At 46.7% G+C, this 21,405-nt stretch overlaps 1 protein-coding gene and 1 pseudogene across 2 annotated transcripts in view; one reads left to right on the forward strand and one right to left on the reverse strand.

Moving 5' to 3' along the window:
- Window positions 1-21,405, forward strand: part of CFAP99 (cilia and flagella associated protein 99) — a 71,431-nt gene that overhangs the window by 29,797 nt on the left and 20,229 nt on the right. Inside the window, exons 3-4 of one of the 2 annotated variants that reach the window (XM_006152957.2) lie at window positions 14,471-14,615; window positions 16,326-16,420. In XM_006152957.2, the coding sequence (XP_006153019.1) occupies window positions 14,471-14,615; window positions 16,326-16,420 (240 nt within the window). The remainder of the gene's footprint in view (window positions 1-14,470; window positions 14,616-16,325; window positions 16,421-21,405) is intronic. The other variant, XM_014589524.1, reaches the window with a different exon arrangement.
- Window positions 3,317-4,085, reverse strand: LOC102489102 (thyroid transcription factor 1-associated protein 26 pseudogene; annotated as a pseudogene).

The raw sequence follows: 21,405 nt of genomic DNA on the forward strand, positions 1-21,405 counted from the left end.
AAGAAGGGAAAAGGCGTGTTTGGGAGACCCGCCATAGTTCAACAAAAAGCAAACCCTGCAATTCCTGGGCAAGTAACATTGCAAAATAATATTCAATTTGAGGCTAGTTGTGGTAATGTAGTAACGCAATGCTTTGTGATTCTGAAGTCATGTGGGAAGGTCCTGGGTTCATGTCCTGGGGTCTCCCTGTGTATACCAGGCACACAGGCTCACTCATGACTATGGCTGGCTGAGGTGCAAATGGATTTCATGAGGATCCTCACTCCTTCCTCCCTTTCTCTCTCTCTCTTTCCTTCTCCCCTTCATGGAACAAATAAATAAGCTTAAAAATAAATAAATAAATAAATAAATAAATAGATAGATAGATAAATTTCATATATGAAAGTAAGCTCAAAATGATATCACAGGCTCACTCATGACTATGGCTGGCTGAGGTGCAAATGGATTTCATGAGGATCCTCACTCCTTCCTCCCTTTCTCTCTCTCTCTTTCCTTCTCCCCTTCATGGAACAAATAAATAAGCTTAAAAATAAATAAATAAATAAATAAATAAATAGATAGATAGATAAATTTCATATATGAAAGTAAGCTCAAAATGATATATGTAGGGCCAGCAGGTGGCATGATGGTTAAGGGCTCTGGACTCCCACATGGCCAACTGCAGTTCAAGTCCCAGACCAGGCAGCTTGCTTTCTCACTTTCCCTCTCTCTCTCTCGCTCTGTTTCTCTATGGTCAAATTAAAATAAGTAAAATGTCACTGGGCTCCCATGTAGTCGACTGCAGTTCAAGTCCTGGACCCGGTGGCTTAAACTCACACCAGACACACATGCGTGCGTGCCCAAGATCCCAAGAGGAGAATGGAGGAGAAGGGATTGCAGCGTGGCCATCCCCCCGGGAGGTGATTTCTCGCTGTCTCTCTGTTTCTCTTTGTCTTTCTGGTAAGTGCACGCACCCTATAGCAAAAAAAAAAAAAAGCACGCACCCTATAGCAAAAAAAAAAAACAAGCCTCCAAATAAAGTCTAATAAAATAATTCTTTAAAAATTAAATATGTAAACATATAAAATATATATATATATATACATAAACAACTTTTAGAAGATAGTAGTATTGTACCACGATCCTGCATTTTGATTTTTTCACTTAACAAGGTATCATCAGAATTATTCCATGTCAGTTCATTCATGTAATTATTGGAGATGTTCCGTATTTTTGTTTTAGGACCATAGAGCATCATGGTGCCCAGATGCATGGTAACTAACAGACCTACCCCAATAATGGACTGATAGGTTGTTTCTAGCCTTTTTGTTACTGTTACAAACAGCTGTGGGACTGGCAGATGTATCCAGAGTCAAGTGCAGGAAACACATATTCTAGCTGTTATTCCAGTTATTTCACTAGGTAGTGCCAGTTGGTTCTCCACAGAGATCTGTGTATTGCTGTTTCCCTCAAAAGGTAGGGAGTGCTCGTTCCTCTTCACTCTTACTAGCTTAATGTGTCTGCAAACATTTTTTTTAAAATAATAATTATTCACATTATAGCCAGGTTGACCAAAACCACAAAGAAAAGATACTGTGATTGGCAAGAGAAAAACATCAAGTTACCTACAAAGGACATCCCATCAGGCTAACTGCAGATCTCTCATTGGAAACAATGCGAGTGAGGTAAGAATGGAAAAATATATTCAAAGTGTTAAGAGAAAAGCAATTTCAGCCAAGAATACGGTACCCAGCAAGATTATCTTTCATGTGGGAAGAAAAGACAAGAACATTCTTAGATAAACAAAACCTGAAAGAAGTTACCAGCACCAGACCAGATCTCCAAGAAGTTCTCAAGGGTGTGCTATATCAGGAAAATTAAATACAGACACACAGAAATAAGAGTTCAAAAACTAAGAAATTGGCCAACTTAATCACAGGGACAAGTCTGGAGTTGAATATTATATCCCAGAATTTAATCGGGAAAATTGAACCACAACAGAAAATAAAGTACATGAGACTGGTAGGTTCATGCACCTACCATTTGAACAGAATCCTAACAGGCTTAAAGCCTGTTTCCTGGCTTTAAGCAAATTTCCTTAGCATTTCTTTGATTTAAGTTAAAACTGGTTTTCTTAATAGTACCAAGTGAACTTACTATTGAAAGAAGAAATTGTGTGATCAATAAGTATATTCTGGATGGGAAATCACATTTTGTATGCTGTGATGATGCTTAGGAAAAGAATGTAAATTAGGTTACAAAAAAAAGTTTCAGAAAAAAAAATATCTATTCAATGACTGCAGTAAGCTATGTAGCCCCAGCTAGGTGCTACTTTATAGGATGCCTAAAGTTAGACTTGTGTTCATGGAAATGTATATATCAGCTGTGTTTGCTATGAAAATATTTAGATTAATTAAGATCTTTAGTAATTCAATAAAATGTGGGGGGAAAACAGTATAGAAAGCAAACATAGATACCAGAGACAGTGTGGGAGGAGAGTGGGAGATGGCAGAGGGTAAGAGATAGGGAATCAAGGATGGGGATGGGAAAAAAAAAGCAAAACATATAGGAAACAAGAAATGGAAAATTATTTGTTGACAATAACATGTATGTTGATGTGCTTGATTGAGACAATATACAGTGTACTCTGGATGGAAAATCTCATTTTGTATGTTGTAATGATGTACAGTGAATGAATGTAAATAAATAAATTTAAATTTAAAAAATGTATTTATTGGGACCAGCAGTTAGCGTAATGGCTATGTCGCTGGACTCCCACGTAGTCGACTGCAGTCCAAGTCCTGTACCTGGCGGCCTAAACTCACGCCAGGCACGTGTGTGTGCGTGCCCAAGATCCTGAGAGGAGAATGGAGGAGAAGGGATTGCAGCGTGACCATCCCTGGGGGGTGATTTCTCGCTTTCTGTCTCTCTGACTCTCTGCTTTCTGATGAGTGCACACGCCCTATAGCAAAAACCTCTCAAAAAAATGTATTTATTTAATTTTATTTATCCATTCATTTATTTCAATTCTACTAAAGAAAGACAGAGAGAGAGACAAAGAGAAAGTGAGATAGCAAGCCATCAGGCCCAGGTTTCGAACTGTTGTTGACCATGTGGGAGTGTCCAGCACCTTAACCACCATGCCACCTGCTGGTCCCTGTGCAAACATTTTTATCTTTGCCAATCGAGTAAATGGAAAAAGGGGCTTGGTGTAGTTATTTATTTATTTTTTTGGTAGAGCATACATAGAAAATTTTATTTTATAAAAACAAAATATTTGAGTATTTTATATATAGTATGATTTAGCAGTCTAGTTAATGCTGACATACGTCATCCACTACATATACAAAAGAACGTGAAGGACATTCAGCAGATATTTTACCCCTGAAAGACAAAATGTCTGATTAATTTTTTCTTCTATTTTTTGAAGAAGATACTCCATTTGTAAATTCAAGTTTGGTTGGTCCTTTTTAGTCTTTTTGCTCAACATTTTAAACATTTCCTTTTTTTTTTTTTTTTTGTAGTGCCTTTGAGCTTCTCTCTCTTGTTTTCTTCTCTCAAATTCTTGTTTCTTAGCAGCACGCTTAGCTTGTACCTGTTCATATTCTTCTTGTGCTTTCTGATGTGACGTTTTCTTTTTATTTTTCTTTGGAATCGTAATGGCATTTACTGGTTGGCTACACTGTTCTTCTAGCTGAGTCTGGTGAGTACCACACTGATCTTTAGACCAAGCCTGGTCAGTGCTACAATGTTCTTCAGGCAAAAGCTGATCAACTTCTTCTGACAGGTTTGTCAACTTTTCTAAGTTGCTCCTTGAGTCTTCGGCTAAATAACGATGTTTCAGATTGTCTGGGTATTGATCTGTGAATTGGGAGTTCTGTGATATTTGAGCCTTCTTTTCCTTTCATAATAATTCCCTGTAATTTTACTGAATCTTAAGTTTTCTTGGAAATGCAAAGCCTTGTCCCTTGCGAATGCTCCCAATGCAGGCTTTCAGACTGTTAGGCTTCCACGTCCTCTGTTTCACCTTCTTATTTCTGAATCCTATGAGAGAAACCCTTTCACCCCGTCCCCAAACTCCTAGTCTGCCGCTTCACTGCTGGCCTGACCGGTGGCCATCACAGACAATTTTGTTGCCTGATGACCAAAACAAACTGCTTGGTGAAGTTATAATTCGTGTTTCTCTTGCTATGGTTTCATGAAGTTTGAAGCAATGTATATTTCTTTGAATCATCTGCTTGGACCTGTATCTGTTAGGAAACTGTCTGGCTACAACAAAACCCAGAAAAGCAGTGGCTTAAAGAAATTAAAGATATTACTGTTCATATAAGAAGCAGATTGCAGTCAGGTAGTCCAGGGTGAGTTCAGCAGCTCTGAAATACCATGAGAAACTCATTCCCCTTCCTCTCCTCTCAGCTATCCTTAGTATGTACATTTGTCTCATACCACAAGATGGCTACCCTACCTTCAGCATTGCATCCATATCCCAGGTGAGAAGAGGAAAAAGGCAGGAACCAGCAGTTAGCGTAATGGCTATGTCCCTGGACTCCCACGTAGTCGACTGCGGTTCCCGTCCTGGACCCGGTGGCTTAAAACTCACGCCGGGCGCTTGTACGTGCGTGCCTAAGATCCCGAGAGGAGAATGGAGGAGAAGGGATTGCGGCGTGACCATCCCTCCTGGGGGGTGATTTCTCGCTTTTTGTCTCTATGTCTCTGTCTGTCTGGCAAGCGCACGCGCCCTATAGCAAAAATCTCTCCCCCCCAAAAAAAAAAGAAGAGGAAAAAGGCAAGCGGCACAAGGGTTAGCAGAGTATTTCTTCCTTTCAAGGAACTTTTTGGAGGCCATACCTAGCAATTTACCATTATATTTCCTTGACTGAAATTGTCAATGGCTTTACCAGCAAGAAGAATTGGAAAATGTGGTTTTAGCTAGACACATTACCATCCCTAGCACGATAGCATTCTTTCCGTTAGGTAGGAAGAAGGGGAGGAAGGCTGTGTGTGAGCATCCAATAGCTTCAATTTCTTTTCCTACTTTCTGACCTCAGTCTTTGCATCACTGATTAGCAGGTATTGGTGACATGAATTTCACATCTTGCCTTGTGGTAAATCAGCATCTGAGGCCCCTCCCTGCCTTTGACCCTGACCTAGCTCCGCCCTAATCCTGTGGTTCCAGCAGGCAAGTTCAGTTCTGGGAATGCTGACTGACTCCTGTAGGAGACTGAAAGTTGGACTCTGGTTCCCCTGCCCATGCGGCCGCTATCAGAGTGCTTGCTGCTCTGCCCAGGGGCTGGTCAGGGTCCTCCAGCAGGTACTCAGGAGCCCTGAACTTGACCAAGCCCCAGACTCAGGCACCCTTGGGCAGCTATAGCCTCTGGTCTAAGTGATAACCCTGGCTCCAAATTAGGGGCTTGTTTCCATGTGGAGGCTCTCGCAGTGCAACATGGGCCTTGCCTCGTCTCCTCTGGAAGGCAGAAAACTCACCCAGCTCAGACACACAACCCTGTACTGGACTGGTGAGGACCTGGTCTAGGACCAGTATTCAGTGCCTCTACTATGGGTCACACCACCCAACCCATGCCCTGGGTCTCAGTCTCCTTTATATGAAAGGCTGGATACCACGTGGTAGTGGCCAACCCAGCATTAACAGGCTGTCCTCCAGGAGTGAGGACCTGGCTAAGGGCCCAGGCAGACACATGGACCAGGGTGTCATTTACTGGCACCCGTTACTTCCCGCTTCCCTGTGTCTTCCAGGATCCCGCAGCCCAAGGCGGCCCCGTCTAACTTGCCCTGCCTGGGGCCTAATGGTATCAAGGCCTCCAGCCACAGGCTCAGGGCTCTGACCTTATTAAAAATACATGCTCACCCTTCCCAAATGCGAACACAATTAATAAGAAATGGATTCACTGCTGTCCAAGCAGCAGCCAGAGGAGGCTGTCAGCAGTGTCCTGCAAAGTCATCTAGCCCTCAGCTCAGTCCAGCCTCTGCTGACTCAACACCCTCTGACCTGTCTGTGCTGGTGCCCAGCGGGGTTTAGTGCCCTTGGTGTGGGTGCAGCGTGGCAGCAGAACAACCCTGAGAAGGAAAGCTGGGGGAAAGGAGCCTGGTTGTTGTGATAAGAGTTCCCTGAGCAGAAACTCCCTCTCTGTGCCCAACCTGCACCCACAGAATGTCATTGGGTCCCCACAGCCTCCTACAGGGCAGACTATTCCTTTTACTCACTGATGAGCAAATAACCTTTCTATCAGGGCCAGCAAATAAGAAAGTGGCTACTTTGTTGAACTCCCACATGGCCGACTGTGATTTGAGTCCTGGGCCTGGTGACTTGAAAATCAGTGGGTGTGTGTGTGTGTGTCCAAGATCCCAGGAGGTTAATGGTGGAAAAGGGATTGCGACATGGCCATCCCCTTGTCCCTCTCACTATCTCTGTATCTCTCTGGCAGGTACACATACTCTATGGCAAAAACCTGTAAAATAAATAAATAAATAAATAAAAATAACCTTCTATAAAGGTAAGAGACAATAAGGAACCACTGTTGTGTTGAAACAAGAGGCGAGCTCAGGGACATCTCCAGATGGCGGTAAGGGAGTGGAGCACATGGGACAGGAAAAGTGTCACAGACAGGAGGAAGAGCCAACATGAAGGCCCCAAGAGAACCTCCTGCATGAAGAAGAGACAGAAAGCGCTGGAGCTGGACCAGCCCACCCCTGGCCTCACTGGCCATTGTAAAACTCATCGGCTGGAAGGTTTGAGGGAAGGCAGATTTGTTCTGACTTCCATCTTGAATTACTCTGGCTGCTGAATTGAAAATAGACTGAAGAGGGGTGAGAAGAAGCCTGGAGAACAGCTGGGGTTCCCTAGCAGACAGGACGTGGGCTGAGAGGTAGAGGGGGTTTGATCTGAGCATCTCAGAGCAAGGAGTCATGTTTACCGAGCTGGGAGGGCTGGGGAGGAGCAGGGTTGGGCCAAGCCCAGGAGGTCAGTTTCAGATGCATTAGTGTGATGTGCCCGCCACACACCTAAGTGGAGAGCAAGGTCAGGCGGGCAGCAGGACAGAGGTTTCTGTCGTCCAGGGAAAAATGCCAGCCGGGGCATTCACTTGAGAGTCAGCTTATTTTCAGCCTGGAAGCTGGGTAAGACCCCTCAGGGAGTAAGTGTGGATAATGAAGAAATGAGGTAGGGGCTGAATCCTAACACTTTCCAACTTGCAGAGGTTCAGAAGACAAAGAGGAGCCCACAGCAGAGCCTGAGAACCAAAGGTTGTCAGTAGGAGAATACTATCACCAGTCTGGTACTCTAGGAGCCAAACAGGAACTTTATTATTATTATTTTTTAAAATTTGCTGTGGGGTGAGCGTGCTCATCAGGGAAAGACAGAGAGAGAGAGAAAAAATGAGAAATCACTCCCCAAGGGGGATGGCCACGCCACAGTTCCTTCTTCTCCATTCTCCTCTCAGAATTTTGGGCACATACACACTCGCACCTTGTGTGTTTTTCGAGTCACAGGTCCGGGACTTGAAATGCGCAGTCAGCCATGTGGGACCTAGCTGCCTTAACCGCCATGCCGCTGGCTAGCCTAGACCAGGAACTTCTGGGAGAATGGGACTCAAAGCAGCAAATCTTGTGCTTAATGCCATTGGAAGGCCTGGAGGAACTCCTGTCGGGACAGCCTGGCTTTCCAGTGATTCAGCACACTGCCGGAAGCCACTGCCATGCCACAGCGGCCTGCTGCCCTCAGGTGGGAGAGGCAGGGAACAAGCAGGGCTCCGCTAGAAGCCCCGCATCTAGCACATCCAGTGAGGTGAGGAACGGGGTGCCCCTCTTCCTTCACCTCCCATTTCTCCCATTAATAGAACCAAGGCTGCATCCAGAGACCCAGCGGTAGAGCCAACGGAAGAATGTAGTTCTGAGGCACTGAGCCTGCGTGCAGGGAGACACCGAGGCTCCACGTGGCTTGTTCAGACTCCTTCAGGTTATCTCTTTTTTTTTTTTTTTGGAGAGATTTTCACTGTAGGGTGCGTGCGCTCGCCAGACAGACAGAGAGAGACATAGAGACAGAAAGCGAGAAATCACCCCCCAGGGGGGGATGGTCACGCCGCAATCCCTTCTCCTCCATTCTCCTCTCGGGATCTTGGGCACCCACGCACACGTGCCTGGCGTGAGTTTTTTAAGCCACCGGGTCCGGGACACGAACCGCGGTCGACTACGTGGGAGTCCAGCGACATAGCCATTACGCTAACTGCTGGTTCCCAGGTTATATCTCTTTACCCTACTGTTACTTAGCATAAAAACAACTGAAGAAACCACAAACCAAAAGATAGATTTGACCTCAAAAAGAGATTGGTTGGTTTGGTTTTGTTTTTTGCCATGTACACTCGCCAGAGAGAGAGGCAGAGAGAGGGAAAGTGAGAAATCACCCCCTACGAGAGATGGCCACACCACAGTCCCTTTTCCTCCAGGGATTTTGGGCATGAATGTACATGTGTCTGACATGATTTTCAGACTGCCAGGTCCAGTATTTAAACTGTGGTCAGCCATGTGAGAATTCAGTGCCTTAATCACACACCACCTGCTGCGCCCTCCCCCTCCCCTTTTTTTGAGAGGTTTTTGCTATATGGCGCATGCGCTCGCCAGAAAGAAAGAGACGGAGAGACAGAAAGCATGAAATTAAGCCCAGGGGGGATTACCACACCGCAATCCCCTTCTCCTCCATTCTTCTCTTGGGATCTTGGGCATGCACACTCTCCGGGTGTGAGTTTAAGCCACCGGATCCAGGACTCGAACCGTGGTCGACTATATGGGAGTCCAGCAACATAGCCATTATGCCAACTGCTAGTCTCCTCACCATTTTTTTCAATTAAAATTTCTACATGCCCTATATGCCCAAATATATTTTATATAAAATTTAAAAGGTGGGGCCAGCAGTTAGCGTAATGGCTATGTTACTGGACTCCCATGTACTCGACCACGGTTCGAGTCCTGGACCCAGTGGCTTAAACTCACGCTGGATACATGTGCCTGCGTGCCCAAGATTCCAAGAAGAGAATGGAGGAGAAGGGATTGCAGCGTGGCCATCCCCCCTGGGGGGTGATTTCTCACTTTCTGTCTCTCTGTCTCTGTCTGTCTGGCGAGTACACACACCCTATAGAAAAAACTCTCAAAAAAATTAAAAGGCAAATTCAAATTATGGGGCTGGCTCTGTGGCCTAGTGGTTAAAGCAGCTGGATCTCACATGGCCTATCAGCAGTTCAATTCCTGGACCTAGCAGCTTCAGAAACACACCAGGCATATGCGTGTGCATGCCCAAAGTCCTGAAAGGAGAGAGATGTTTGAGAAGGATTGTGGAATGACCATTCCCCATGGCGGGGGGAGGGTGTGCTTTCTCCTCTCCCTTTCTCTCTGACAAGTGTATGTGCTCTCTAGCAATAAATAAATAAATAACTCACAACAATTAACTATCACACTAATGATCATATTAATTGCCTTAATATAGAAAGAGCTCATAAAATAATTAAGAAACATGTTATACAGGGCCAGCAGGTGGTATGGTGGCTAAAGCACTGGGCTTCTACGTGGCCGTCACAGTTCAGATCCCGGACCCAGTAACTTGAAAAAGATACCAGGGACGCGTGCATGCATGCCCAGAATCCAGAGAGGAGAATGGAAAAGAGATTGTGGCCATTCCTCTGGGAGGTGATTTCTCACTTTCCATCTCTCTCTGTCTCTATCTCTGTCTCGTGCACATGCCCTATGGCAAAAGCCTAAAAGAAAAAAAAATGTTATTCCCAGTAAAAAGAGTTACCAAAGAATATAAATTATGAATTAATAGCTCATGGAAGCATTTAAGTGCTCGGTAAGCATATGAAAATGTCCCTGCTGATAAAAATTTAAAAATGAAACAAGACACCAATGTTTTTCATTAGATGTGCAAAAGAAAAAAAATGTTTATTTATTTATTTTAATGACAGGTGCTGGCTGCTCTGAACTTATCTTGATACAGCCTTTGATACATCCAGGAACTTGGGGGTTTTTTTTGTTTTTAATTTTTTGCTAGAGGGCAAGACAGAGAGAGAAAAATGACAAAGCGTCTCCCATGGGGGATGGTCACACCACAGTTCCTTCTCCACCGGTCTCCTTTTGAGATTTTAGGCTCACAGACACGCGCACCCCCACGTGTTTTTCAAGTCACTGGATCTGAGACTTGAACCGAGTAGTCAGCCATGTGAGATCCAGCTGCCTCAACCACCACACACCAGCTGGCCCAGAATCTTTTCTATTTGTCAGTTTATTTCTTTCTTCCATAAGAGAGGGACACTCCTAGTGGGGTCTTCGCATTGCAATCCCCCCTTTGCAGCCAGCCTGTTTATAGGAATACACATGTACCCTTTGCACTCTGAAGGATCCTGGGTTGCAAAACCAGCACCTTTCCCATGTGAGTCCAGTTGTGCTACCGCTGTGCCAACAGCTGGCCCCACCCAAGCACAATCTTTTAAAAGGGGGTGATTAGCTAGGGAACCAGCAGTTAGCGTAATGGCTATGTTGCTGGACTCCCACGTAGTCAACCGCGGTTCGTGTCCTGGACCCGGTGGCTTAAAAACTCACGCCGGGCGTGTGTGCGTGTGTGCCCAAGATCCCGAGAGGAGAATGGAGGAGAAGGGATTGCGGCGTGACCATCCCCCCTGGGGGGTGATTTCTTGCTTTCTGTCTCTATGTCTCTCTCTGTCTGTCTGGCGAGCGCACGCGCCCTACAGTGAAAATCTCTCAAAAAAAAAAAAAAGGGGGGTGATTAGCTAAAGGGAAAACCTGTTGATAATTTGTGTATTGTTGAGGTATCACATGATAATTTCAGGAACATCTGCGAGTAGCAAAACAAGCATAACAGAGAGACAAAGTCACCTGGTGTCCCACGCTGTTAACACTGTCCACATTTCCCTCTCTAAATGAGTTTGACATTCACTGGGACCACAGTCCACATTCTCGCTTTATGTGGTATTTGTTGTTTTGTCACCTCAATGTAAGTTTTCTTTTTTTTTTTTTTTTTTTTTAGGTTTTTGCCATAGTGCACATGAACTCACAAGAGAGACACGCTGAGAGAAAGTGAGAAATCACCCCCTAACAACACCCCGCTGCAGTCCCTTCTCCTCCTGGGATTTTAGCCATGCACACGCACGCACGTATGCGCACACACACCTGGCAATTTTCAAACCACCAGATTTGGGGCTTGAACCACAGTCGGCCATGTTGGAGTCTAGTACCTTAATCAGTATGCCACCTGCTGGCCCCTCATTGTAAGTTTTCTAGGAACTTTTTTCTTTCTTTTTGCTATGAGGTAGGTATCCTTGACAGAGAGACAGAGAGGGAAATTGAAAGATGAAAAAGCATCCCTGCCTCCCAGGAGGATGGCCCCACTGCAATTCATGCTCCTCTTTGACTTGGACACACATGCACACATGCCCAGAGTGTGCCTGGTTTGAGACTTGAACAACGCAGTTGGTCATGTGGGATCCAGCTATCTTAACCACCATGCAACCAGCTGGCCCCTGTTTCATTTTTTTTTTTTTTTTTTTTGAGGGGTTTTTTTTTTCTCATGGGTCCCGTGGTCTGGTTTTTGTTTTGCTATAGGGCCCGTGTGCTCACCAGGAAGACAGACAGAAAGCGAGAAATCACCCCCTGAGGGGATGGCCACACCACTATCCCTTCTCCTCTATTCTCCTCTTGGAATCTTGGGCACGCACGCACACGCATCCAGTGTGAGTTTAAGTCACCAGGACCGGGACTCGAATCGTGGTCGACCACATGCAAGCCCAGCGACATAGCTGTTATACCAACTACTGGTTCCTCCCTGGTATTATTTTAATGGCTGCATCCTACTTGTCCACAGCAGAAGAGTACATCTGACCAAACGACTCCCTGTTGTTGGACATTTAGGTCATCCCTGTTTTCATGACGCCATATACCATTCCTTGAACTGCTTGTCCGCCAATATTTTCTGCACTTTGGATTGTTTCCTCAGATTCCCAGAAGTGTAATTACTGGATTAAAGGATATGAAAAACAAAGCTCTTGAAACATATTTCCAAATTGCTTTCGGGAAAGACTCAACAGCATTGGTCCCGACCAGCCTTTCTCATTGCCATGCTGGCAACATTAGCTATTCTTATTTTCTTCTATTCAGAAACAGACGTACTATTTTTAAAAAATTATTTAATTATTATTTGTTTAAATAAAATTTATTTATTTATTTTTGAGAGGTTTTGGCTATAGAGCACATGCACTCACTAAAGAGATAGGAAGTAAAAAATCACCTCCCAGGGGGATGGCCACACTGCAGTCCCTTCTCCTCCATTCTCCTCTCGGGATCTTGGGCACGTATGCACATGCACCTGGTGTGAGATTCAAGCCACCAGGTCCAGTACTCAAACCGTAATCAACCACATGAAAATCCAGTACCTTAAGTACTACACCACCTGCTGACCCAGTCTTATTATTACTTTTTAAAAATTATTATTATTTGCTACAGAGCAAATGTGCTCACCAGAGGGAGACAGAGAGACAGGGAGAAAGCCTCCAGGGGTCTGGGACTCAAACCACAGTCAGCCATGTGGGAGTCCAGTGCTTTAATCACCACGTCACCTGCTGGCCCCCATAATTGCTTTAAGTACATAACATGTCATACCATGGTTCCAAACCCCAAAGTGTTCCAAAGGGTAAATGGTAAAAAAAATCAGTCCCCACCCATTGCTCCCTACCAGAAATGAAATGTTGTAATTTTCACTGTTACATGGTAATTCTCATTGCTTTTTTTATTTATTTATTTTTTTTTTTTTGCCAGAAGGCATATGTGCCCACCAGAGACAGAGATAGAGACAGAGAGAGGGAGCAGGAGAAAGCGCCCCCCCTCCCCAAGGGGTATGGTCACACCACAACCTTTTCTCTATTTCCCCATCTTGTCGGGATTTGGAGGGCATGCCCCTTCATGTTTTTAAGCTACTGAACCTGGGATTTAAACCATGTGGCCAGTCATTTGGGATCTGGCTCCTTTAACCACTAGTTCATGAGGCTGTCACCCTATCTTGCTTTCTACACTTGACAAGTTCTTGCAGAGATTTTCCTTGTTTGTGTGTTGTTCTTTTTGGTTATTTTTTATTCATTCATTTGAAAATCTTTACATGAGCTCATTTTTAAAAATATTGTGGTAAAATGCAGATAATATAAAATTTATCATTTTAAGTGTACAGTTCAGTGGCATTCCGTACATTCATGTTAATTGTATAACCATTACCACCATCCACCTCCAGAACTTTTTAAAAAAATAATTATTTATTTTATTTTATTTATTATTATTTATTTTTTAAATTTGCTATAGTGTACATGTGCTTACCAGAGAGAGACAGAGGGAAAATAAGAAAGCAAACCACCAGGTCTGGGACTCAAACTGGTTGGCCATGGGAGAATCCAGTGTCTTAACCACTGACACCTGCTGGCCCCAGAACTTTTTTTATTTTTGGAGAGGTTTTTGCTATAGGGTATGTGCGCTTGCCAGAAAGACAGAGAGAGACAGAGAGACAGAAGGTGAGAAATTACCCCCCAGGATGGATGGACACACCACAATCCCTTCTATTTTCCTCTTGGGATCTTGGGCACGCACATACACACACCCGGGGTGAGTTTAAGCCATCGGGTCCGGGACTCGAACCACGGTAGACTATATGGGAGTTCAGCAACAAAGCCATTACGCTAGCTGCTGGTCCCAAGCCCCCAGAACTTTTAAAAAATCTTCCCAAAATGAAACTCTGTCCCCATTAGATAGGAACTAACACTCCCTTTCTCTGGCCCCCAGAAGCAGCTACTCTATTGATACTTTCTGTCTCCATTAATTTGCCTATTGCCACAAGTTGAGTCATATAATATGTATCCTTCTGTGTTGTTCTTGTTTGTTTGATTGCCATAGGGCGCATACTATCCCTGGAGAGAGGGAGAGAGACAGAGTGAGAAGTGAGAAAGCACCCTCCTGGGGGGATGGCCATGTTGCAATCCCTTCACAGTGGGGGAGGTGGTGGGGAAGAAATCACCACCTAGAGAAGATACCACACCACATTCCGTTCTCCTCCATTCTCTACTCAGGATTTTGGGCACACATGCACATGCGCTGGGAGTGTTTTTCCAGCCTCCAGGTCAGGGTCTGGAACCATACAGTGTCAGCCATGTGGAATCCAGGCTGAGGGCTGGCCCTGTGTCGTGCATTTTCTTGTCTCATTTCCCATGTTTAGTTCTATCTTTGCACCCGCCTTGCTGTCACTTGCCTGGGAGGACCTGTAGGGGCAGCCCCTTGGGGGTTTCCTGTGATTCTGATTGCTAGCTACTCTGGAGGTCATGCTAACTGGCCTCTTCCCAGCCATGTGAGGACACCCCTCCCTGAGGCGTGAGCATCTGCATCTGAAGCAACTGCCTTCTGATGACCATCAAAACTCCCCCAGCTGTTTCTCTTCCAGGCTCTGAGCCTCCAGAAGCAGACATTCGTTTTGGAGGTTCTGTCTGGGTGCCTTGAGTACTGGAAGCTACTGACTGTTGTGGTGGATGCCTTCTACGTGCGTGACGGTCGGCTCTGCCTATGGGCTGACTACAGCCTCTTCCAGGGTAGGTGCCTGTCCTGACCAGTGGAGCCCACACATCTCTGAGGGCCAGGCCTCCTGTCATCTCCCACACAAGGGAGCCAAGCCACGGAGACCATCAGCTGCAGACCCGCAACAGAAGAGCCCTGTTAGGACAGCAGACAGACTCACTCACCTTGTGTTTGAGGTGCTTTTGCCTCCTGGAGTCGCAAGCCTTACCTCACTTAATCCTCAGGTTACCCGAGTGGGCAGATCAGGTGGAATATTTCCCTTCCTTACAGATAGGAAACTGAGGCCTCAGGCTCATTGAAGGCCAGGCTCAAGGCAGACAGCTCCCAGCCTCATATTCCTGTCTAGAGCCTCTGACCTCTGAGGAAGGTAATGACCTGGTTGAGAAAGAATGCGCCCAGAATGCCCATCTTGGTGAAATGATAAGCCTTTCATAGACTGAGTTTCTGACCCCTGACCTCAAAGCCTTCAAGAAGAGCTGGTCCTATGGCTACAATCTGGACTGCCCTGGAAGGGATTAAATATGATTGAAGTCTCTGCCTGGGCTTTCTGGGGTTAATATTGACTGTTTTCCTGGTGTAGAGCACTTATTGTGGACAGGGTGGGTAGTGCAGCCACCAGAGGGAAATGAGTCCAGCACTGGGATCATGTGCTTGGCCTTACTGCCCCATCCAGAGGGGACAAGGGGTGGGGTGAGGGTTGCAGGGTGCTTGGAGGCTGAGCTGGGCAGCCTGATGCCAGGTCCAGAACCAGGCCTGCTGCCTCTGAGAAGTCTCACCTGCCCAGGATCATTCAAGTTCCCATGGGCTTGAAGTAATTCAACCTTTCAGAATTAACACACTCAAAATCCAAAGTGATTTCTCTTTTACCCAGGATGCTTTTTTTTTTTTTTTTTTTGAGAGGTTTTTGCTATAGGGCGCGTGCGCTCGCCAGAAAGAGACAGAAAGCGAGAAATCACCCCCCAGGGGGGATGGCCATGCCGCAATCCCTTTTCCTCCACTCTCCTCTCGGGATCTTGGGCACGCATGCACACGCACCCGGCGTGAGTTTCAAGCCACTGGGTCCAGGACGTGAACCGCGGTCGACTACATGGGAGTCCAGCAACACAGCCATTACGCTAACTGCTGTTCCCTTACCTAGGACACTTTTGAAATTTCTGAGAATTTATCAAATTAGACACTCTATGTGGAAGTGCTTTGAAAACCATAAAGGGGTCCAGCAGGTGGTGTGGTGATTAAAGCACTGGATTCTATATGACTGACTCTGCAGTTCAATTCCCAGACTTGAAAAACACACTGGGCATGTGTACATGAATGCCCCAAACCCCAAGAGCAGAATGGAGAAGGGATTGTGGCCATGTGGCCATTCTCCCAGAGGGTGGTTTCTCACTCCCCCTCTCTCTGTCTCTTTGGTGAGCACACACAACCTATGGCAAAAATTGGGGGAGTGGGGTGGGGAGGCAAACTAAATGCCCCACACTTACAAGATGATGGCATTTGTATTTTTTATATTATCATGTTCCTGTGGGTGCCAGACAGGAGTTTTTGCCTCTCCAAACATAGCTGATAATGGCAGAGCCTTGGGTTCTGGTTTCCATGAGCACCTAGTGCACCTGTAAGGGCCCTGAGTCCCCGGAGGAATTCCTCCACAATCAAATACAGAGGTATTCCTTCTGGGGGAGGGGGAAAATGGCCCACCTCACACCTCGTGGTCTCTGTTTCCTCAGTGATCTGCTACCTGGCCACTTTTCAGCTGGAGGAGCTGGGCTTCCAACGCTTCTGCAACATCATCAAGTCCCAGTCTGAAGTTAAGATGCACAAGGTGAGTCCTTCCCTCACCTCCTCCTAGGCTGAGAACCTGAGCGGTCCCTGAACTGTCACCTTTCTGGTTAAGAAGCTCCAGTTGTTTTGTTTTCCTCAAAGCAAGCAGGCACCCTCTCACCAAGAGGAATATGCTCTTTTTGACTCAGGACTACTGGTTGTTAGCTTTATCTCTTGGGACAGGGCATGAATGCCTGTTGTCACCTGGGACTTTGGAACTTTCTCGGGCCTTTTCTGATTCATGACTGTACTCCAGACCCAGGATGGTCTCTCCTCTCTCCAAGTAGGGCTGTGCAGTGTCGGGCAGGCCAGAGAATGTGTCCAGAGAATCAGCACCCTGAGGGGGCCTGCAGAAGTCCACATGCCTTTCTGGGCACTTCTGTGGCTGCCCACTTGACTTTTGTAGAGAGTTGAGTGAGCCGGCCCGTGGAATAGTGGATGGTAATGTCTGTGCCCTAGGCCCACGGCTCTTCGCTGGCCAGCTCTTGCTGAGTGATTGCTGCGGGCCAAGCTTCCTCGGCACTTGGAATGCTTGTTTTTGCTTCATCCTCACAAACATCTAGCGAGAGTGCTCCTTTGTGGTACTTATCCAACAGTTGAGGAAACAGAGGCTCAGAGAGGGTAAGTAGCATGGCCAACCTCACACAGAAGGTGCATAGTGGAGCTGATTCTTAAGCTAGGCTTTTCACAGCTGGCTTGCTCCTCCTTACTCTCCTTGGAAGGGTGCAGTCCTGGACCAGAGTGTGTCCCTGAAGAAGACAGACAGAAAGATTTCAGGCCCAGGAGTCTCTCTAGAAGGCAGCAATCAGCTCTACAGGGGCTGTATCTAGCCTGGGGAAGGGGCTACTCCAGAGAACCAGGACCAGTGACTCATATAGCACCTTGGCCATCTAATGGGTGGGAGGAAATAAAGCACTGACACAAGCCTGCATTTTAAAATTTTTTCTTTAATTGTCAGAGGACAAATGCATGAAAGAGAGAGAGAGACCTCCCAAACGGGGATGATCATGCTGCAATCGTTTTTCATCCGTTTCTCCATCCTGTTGGGATTTGGAGTCCACGTGCACATGCATGTGCCCAGTATGTTTTTCAAGCTGCTAGGTTTGCATCATAATCAACAATTTGGTATCTGGCTTGCGATACATTAGGCTATTTTACTTATTTACTTTTTAGATTTTTGCCATAGGGGATTTTTGTCTCTCTCACCGGAGAGAGACAGAGAGAGGGGGAAAGTGTGAAATCACCCCCCAGGGTGGATGGTCATACTGCAGTCCTTTCTCCTCCACGCTCCTATTGGGATTTTGGATGTGTATATAAATGCATCGGGAGCGGATTTTCAAGCTACAGGGTTCAGGGCTCGAACTGTGGTCAGCCATGTGGGAGTCCAGTGCCCCAACCACCACACCACTTGCTGGCCCTAATGATACACCACTAGGAGCTGGTCTTGCCTTTTTTTTTTTTTTTTTTTAGATTTTTCCCATAGGGAATGTACACACTCGAGAAAGAGGCAGAAAGAGAGGTAAAGTAAAAAATTCTCCCCTCTGGGTGAATGGCCACACCACAGTCCTTTCTCCTCCGTTTTCCTTTTGGGATTTTGGGAATGCATACACACTCACCTAGCGTGTTCTTCAAGCCACTGGGTCCGGAACTCAAACCACAACACCAGCCTTGTGGGCTCGATCAAGCACCTTAACCACACCACCAGCTAGCCCAGTGTTGCTTTCTTATTTACATATAAGCATAAGTTATTCACAGTGGATAAGTATTTTTAAAGTTATCTTAAACAGGGGCTCTGTTTTTATGAAAAAGAAAGAAAACCAATGGTGAGGCCAGCAGGTAGCATGATGGTTAAGGCATTTGATCCTACATGGCAGACTGTGTTGTTCAAGTCCCAGATGAGGCAGCCTGAAAAATACACCAAGTGCATGTGTGTGCTTGAAATTTTGAAATGGCCATTCCTCCAGTGGGCAATTTCTCACTCGCCCTCTTTCTCTGTCTCTGGCAAGGTCACATAGCCTATAGCCAAAACAACAACAACAACAACAACAACAACAAAAAAAAAAAAAAAAAAAAAAAAACCTGATGGCATTTTTCTGAGAGATGCTTGAGACTGACCCAGGGCCAGCTTCCCTGAACTCATAAGGGTCTATGCTTCATGTATGTTCTACTGTCATTGTCTTGAAGTTCTTCTTTTTTCTTTTCTTTTTCCTTGAAGTTCTTATTAATCGTTAAACAAGGATCCGGGTTGCATCCTGCACTGGCTCCCACAGTGATAGAGCTGGCCTGAGCCAGCCTTGGCCTGCAGAGCCTCACAGTGCCAGCCCAGGACACAGTGCTCAAGGACCATGATTGGGGCACCACCCACACACTACGCCCAGGGCTGCACAGTGCCCTCAGTGCGGGTGCCCAGGCATTTAACAACCTGGCATGTTTCTGGAAGAAGATTCATGGAAACAGCCCATATGAATCCCAGAGGGAACTAAGAAGTTGCAAGGGTAGAGTGGCAATCCATGCAGGGCCTCCCCTCCTCAGCCCCTTGCCCTGTGGCCCACCAGGTGTTGTCCACTGGGGTTCCTCTGCCCACCTCAGGACTCTAGGAAGAGCTAGCTTAGTCTTGAAGTCAGAGAGCAAGCTGCTACGGGCAGGATGGCCATCCTGTGGCCTCTCTAGGAAAGCCTGCACAGACCACACCTTGAGCACTATCACTGCTGTGGTCAGAAATGTGTCTGGCTAGTTCTTGGGTGGCCTCCACAGGAGATGGTACCTGTGACTTTGTGGGGAGGTCCTAGGACAGCACCCAGAGGGGGGCTGGTAGTGCTATTGGCTTCAAGGACACACACACATATACTCACACACACAGCCAGAGTCCCACACCCATTCCAGTAGGTTCCCTGGTAGGTGCCCCCACTACACCTCAGTGAGAATGGTGGCCTCATCAAGGACAGCCCTATCAGGCAGGAGAACAGCAGCCTAGCTGGGATGCTGAGAGGTTGGGGTTGGGGATAGAGGAGCACTCTGTCTTTGCACCAGAAGATCAGGGAAGCATAAATGGAGCACCCAAGTGGAGGTGGGCCAGGAAGAAAGGGATTGGAGACCCCCTGTTACAGGGGGTTTGTCAACGGCCCCCTTGAGGCTGAAGTCTTAGCAAGGCTAAAAAATGGAGAGAAAATAGGGAGGAGGATGTCAGTGGCCACAGGTGAGGGACTGAAAAGGCCTCTGTGGGGCAAGGAAGGCAGAAAGAGGCCCCTGGAGAGAGAGTGGGTGAGCAGACTGCCTTATAGGGAAGCCATGGAAGATCCAGAAGGAGCTCCTGATTGCCTCTGTGAGAAGGGCACAGATGCCCTAGGGGAGGTGGGACACTGATGAAGGCAAGGCTACTGGGGTTGGCGGTCGCACTGGGGAGGTAGCGACAGTGGTCAGAAGCCCCACCTGGCTCACTCTCAGAAGCTATCACCCTTGCCCACTGCTACTCCCTTGCTCAGCCTTGTACTTCCTGGGCAGCCTCCCAAATAAACTACCTGCTCCTAAAGCCCAGGGCTTAGGTGTGCTTTGAGGACCAGACTAAAGGGTCCCCAAAATATTGGTTTTAAAAGGGCTGTGGGAGGATGAGCAGATGGTGTAATGGTTACGTCGCTGGACTACCACGTAGTCCACCGCAGTTCAAGTCCCATACTAGGTGACTTAAATCATGCTGGGCACATGTGTGTGCATGCCCGAAATCCTGAGAGGAGAATGGAGGAGAAGGGATTGTGGCATGGCCATCCTCCCTGGAGGGTGAATTTTTGCTTTCTGTCTCTGTCTCTCTGACAAGTACACATGCCCTATAGCAAAAATCTCTCTGAAAAGGGGCTGGGAGTGTCATGGGTAGTGATATAGCAACAAAAGAAATATTTTTCATTGGTTGAAGAAAAGCAATAAGCAAGTTCTCCATAAAATCACATGAGCTAGACCCTTGCCAGTAGCACCATCTATTAAAATATGAGAATAAACTGAAATTGCTGATGGTTATTTACCATGCTACCACAATGTTAGCATCTGTGGCAGCCTCAGGACCCTCCGCTGGTTTTCAGGGAGTAGACTGGACAAGACCTCTAGCTAGAGATGTGTTTTTATCTTCTTGGACACCTCTGCAGAGCATCCCACCCAGGGGGTCCTAGTCTTCACTGCCCATCAAGCAAGAGCTGGGGGGAAGGGTAGCCTCCATCCCAGCTGTACAGAGCCCCCATCCCTGGCTGACAGACCCCTTCTGTGGAAATACACGTTCCAGCTCTCAGAGGTTCTGGGCTCCATCTGAGAAGCTAAACTGGTTCTACATTTTCTTATACCAAATGTTAGACTCGAGGACCAGGATCTGGGAAATAGCCTTCAGAAGTTCATGGCTGAGCCAGCTGATGGTTGGTTAAGGTGGCTGGATCCCACGTGGTCAACAGCACAATTTGAGTACTGGACCAACCTAACGGCATGAAAAGTGCACCAGGCACATTTGTGTGTGCCCCAAATCCCAAAAGGAGAAATGGAGGAGAAGGGATTGCAGCAAGACCATCCCCCATTGGGTTGCTTTCTCATTCTCCCTCTCTCTCTGTCTCTCTCTCTCTTGCAAGTGCACATACTCACTAGCAAATTAAACAAACAAACAAATTAAAGAAGCCCACAGCCTCTAGGAGTACCCACTTTGGCCAGGTCTGGGCCATTACAAGGGCCCCTAGGATCTACCTATCTAGGTACCCTACCAGGCCCTGGCCTTTCCAGTGCTGGAACCATACACCCACTGTGAAGAGCTTGGAGAACAAATCTCCTCCCCGGGAGGACAGGGGCTCCCAGGGCTCACAGCAAGGGTGGGAGTTGGTTGCATAATTTCTTTCTCAGAATTCCAGACCCTGTGGGAAGTGAGAGTGAGGAACTAGGTGGGTAAGGACGGGGTGGTAGGAGCAGCTTTCTTTTTTTTTTTTTTTTTGGGGGGTTTTTGCTTAAGGGGCAGGGCACCCA

Source organism: Tupaia chinensis, unplaced genomic scaffold (assembly GCF_000334495.1).
Source record: "Tupaia chinensis unplaced genomic scaffold, TupChi_1.0 Scaffold000360_1, whole genome shotgun sequence".
Lineage (NCBI taxonomy): Eukaryota > Metazoa > Chordata > Mammalia > Scandentia > Tupaiidae > Tupaia > Tupaia belangeri.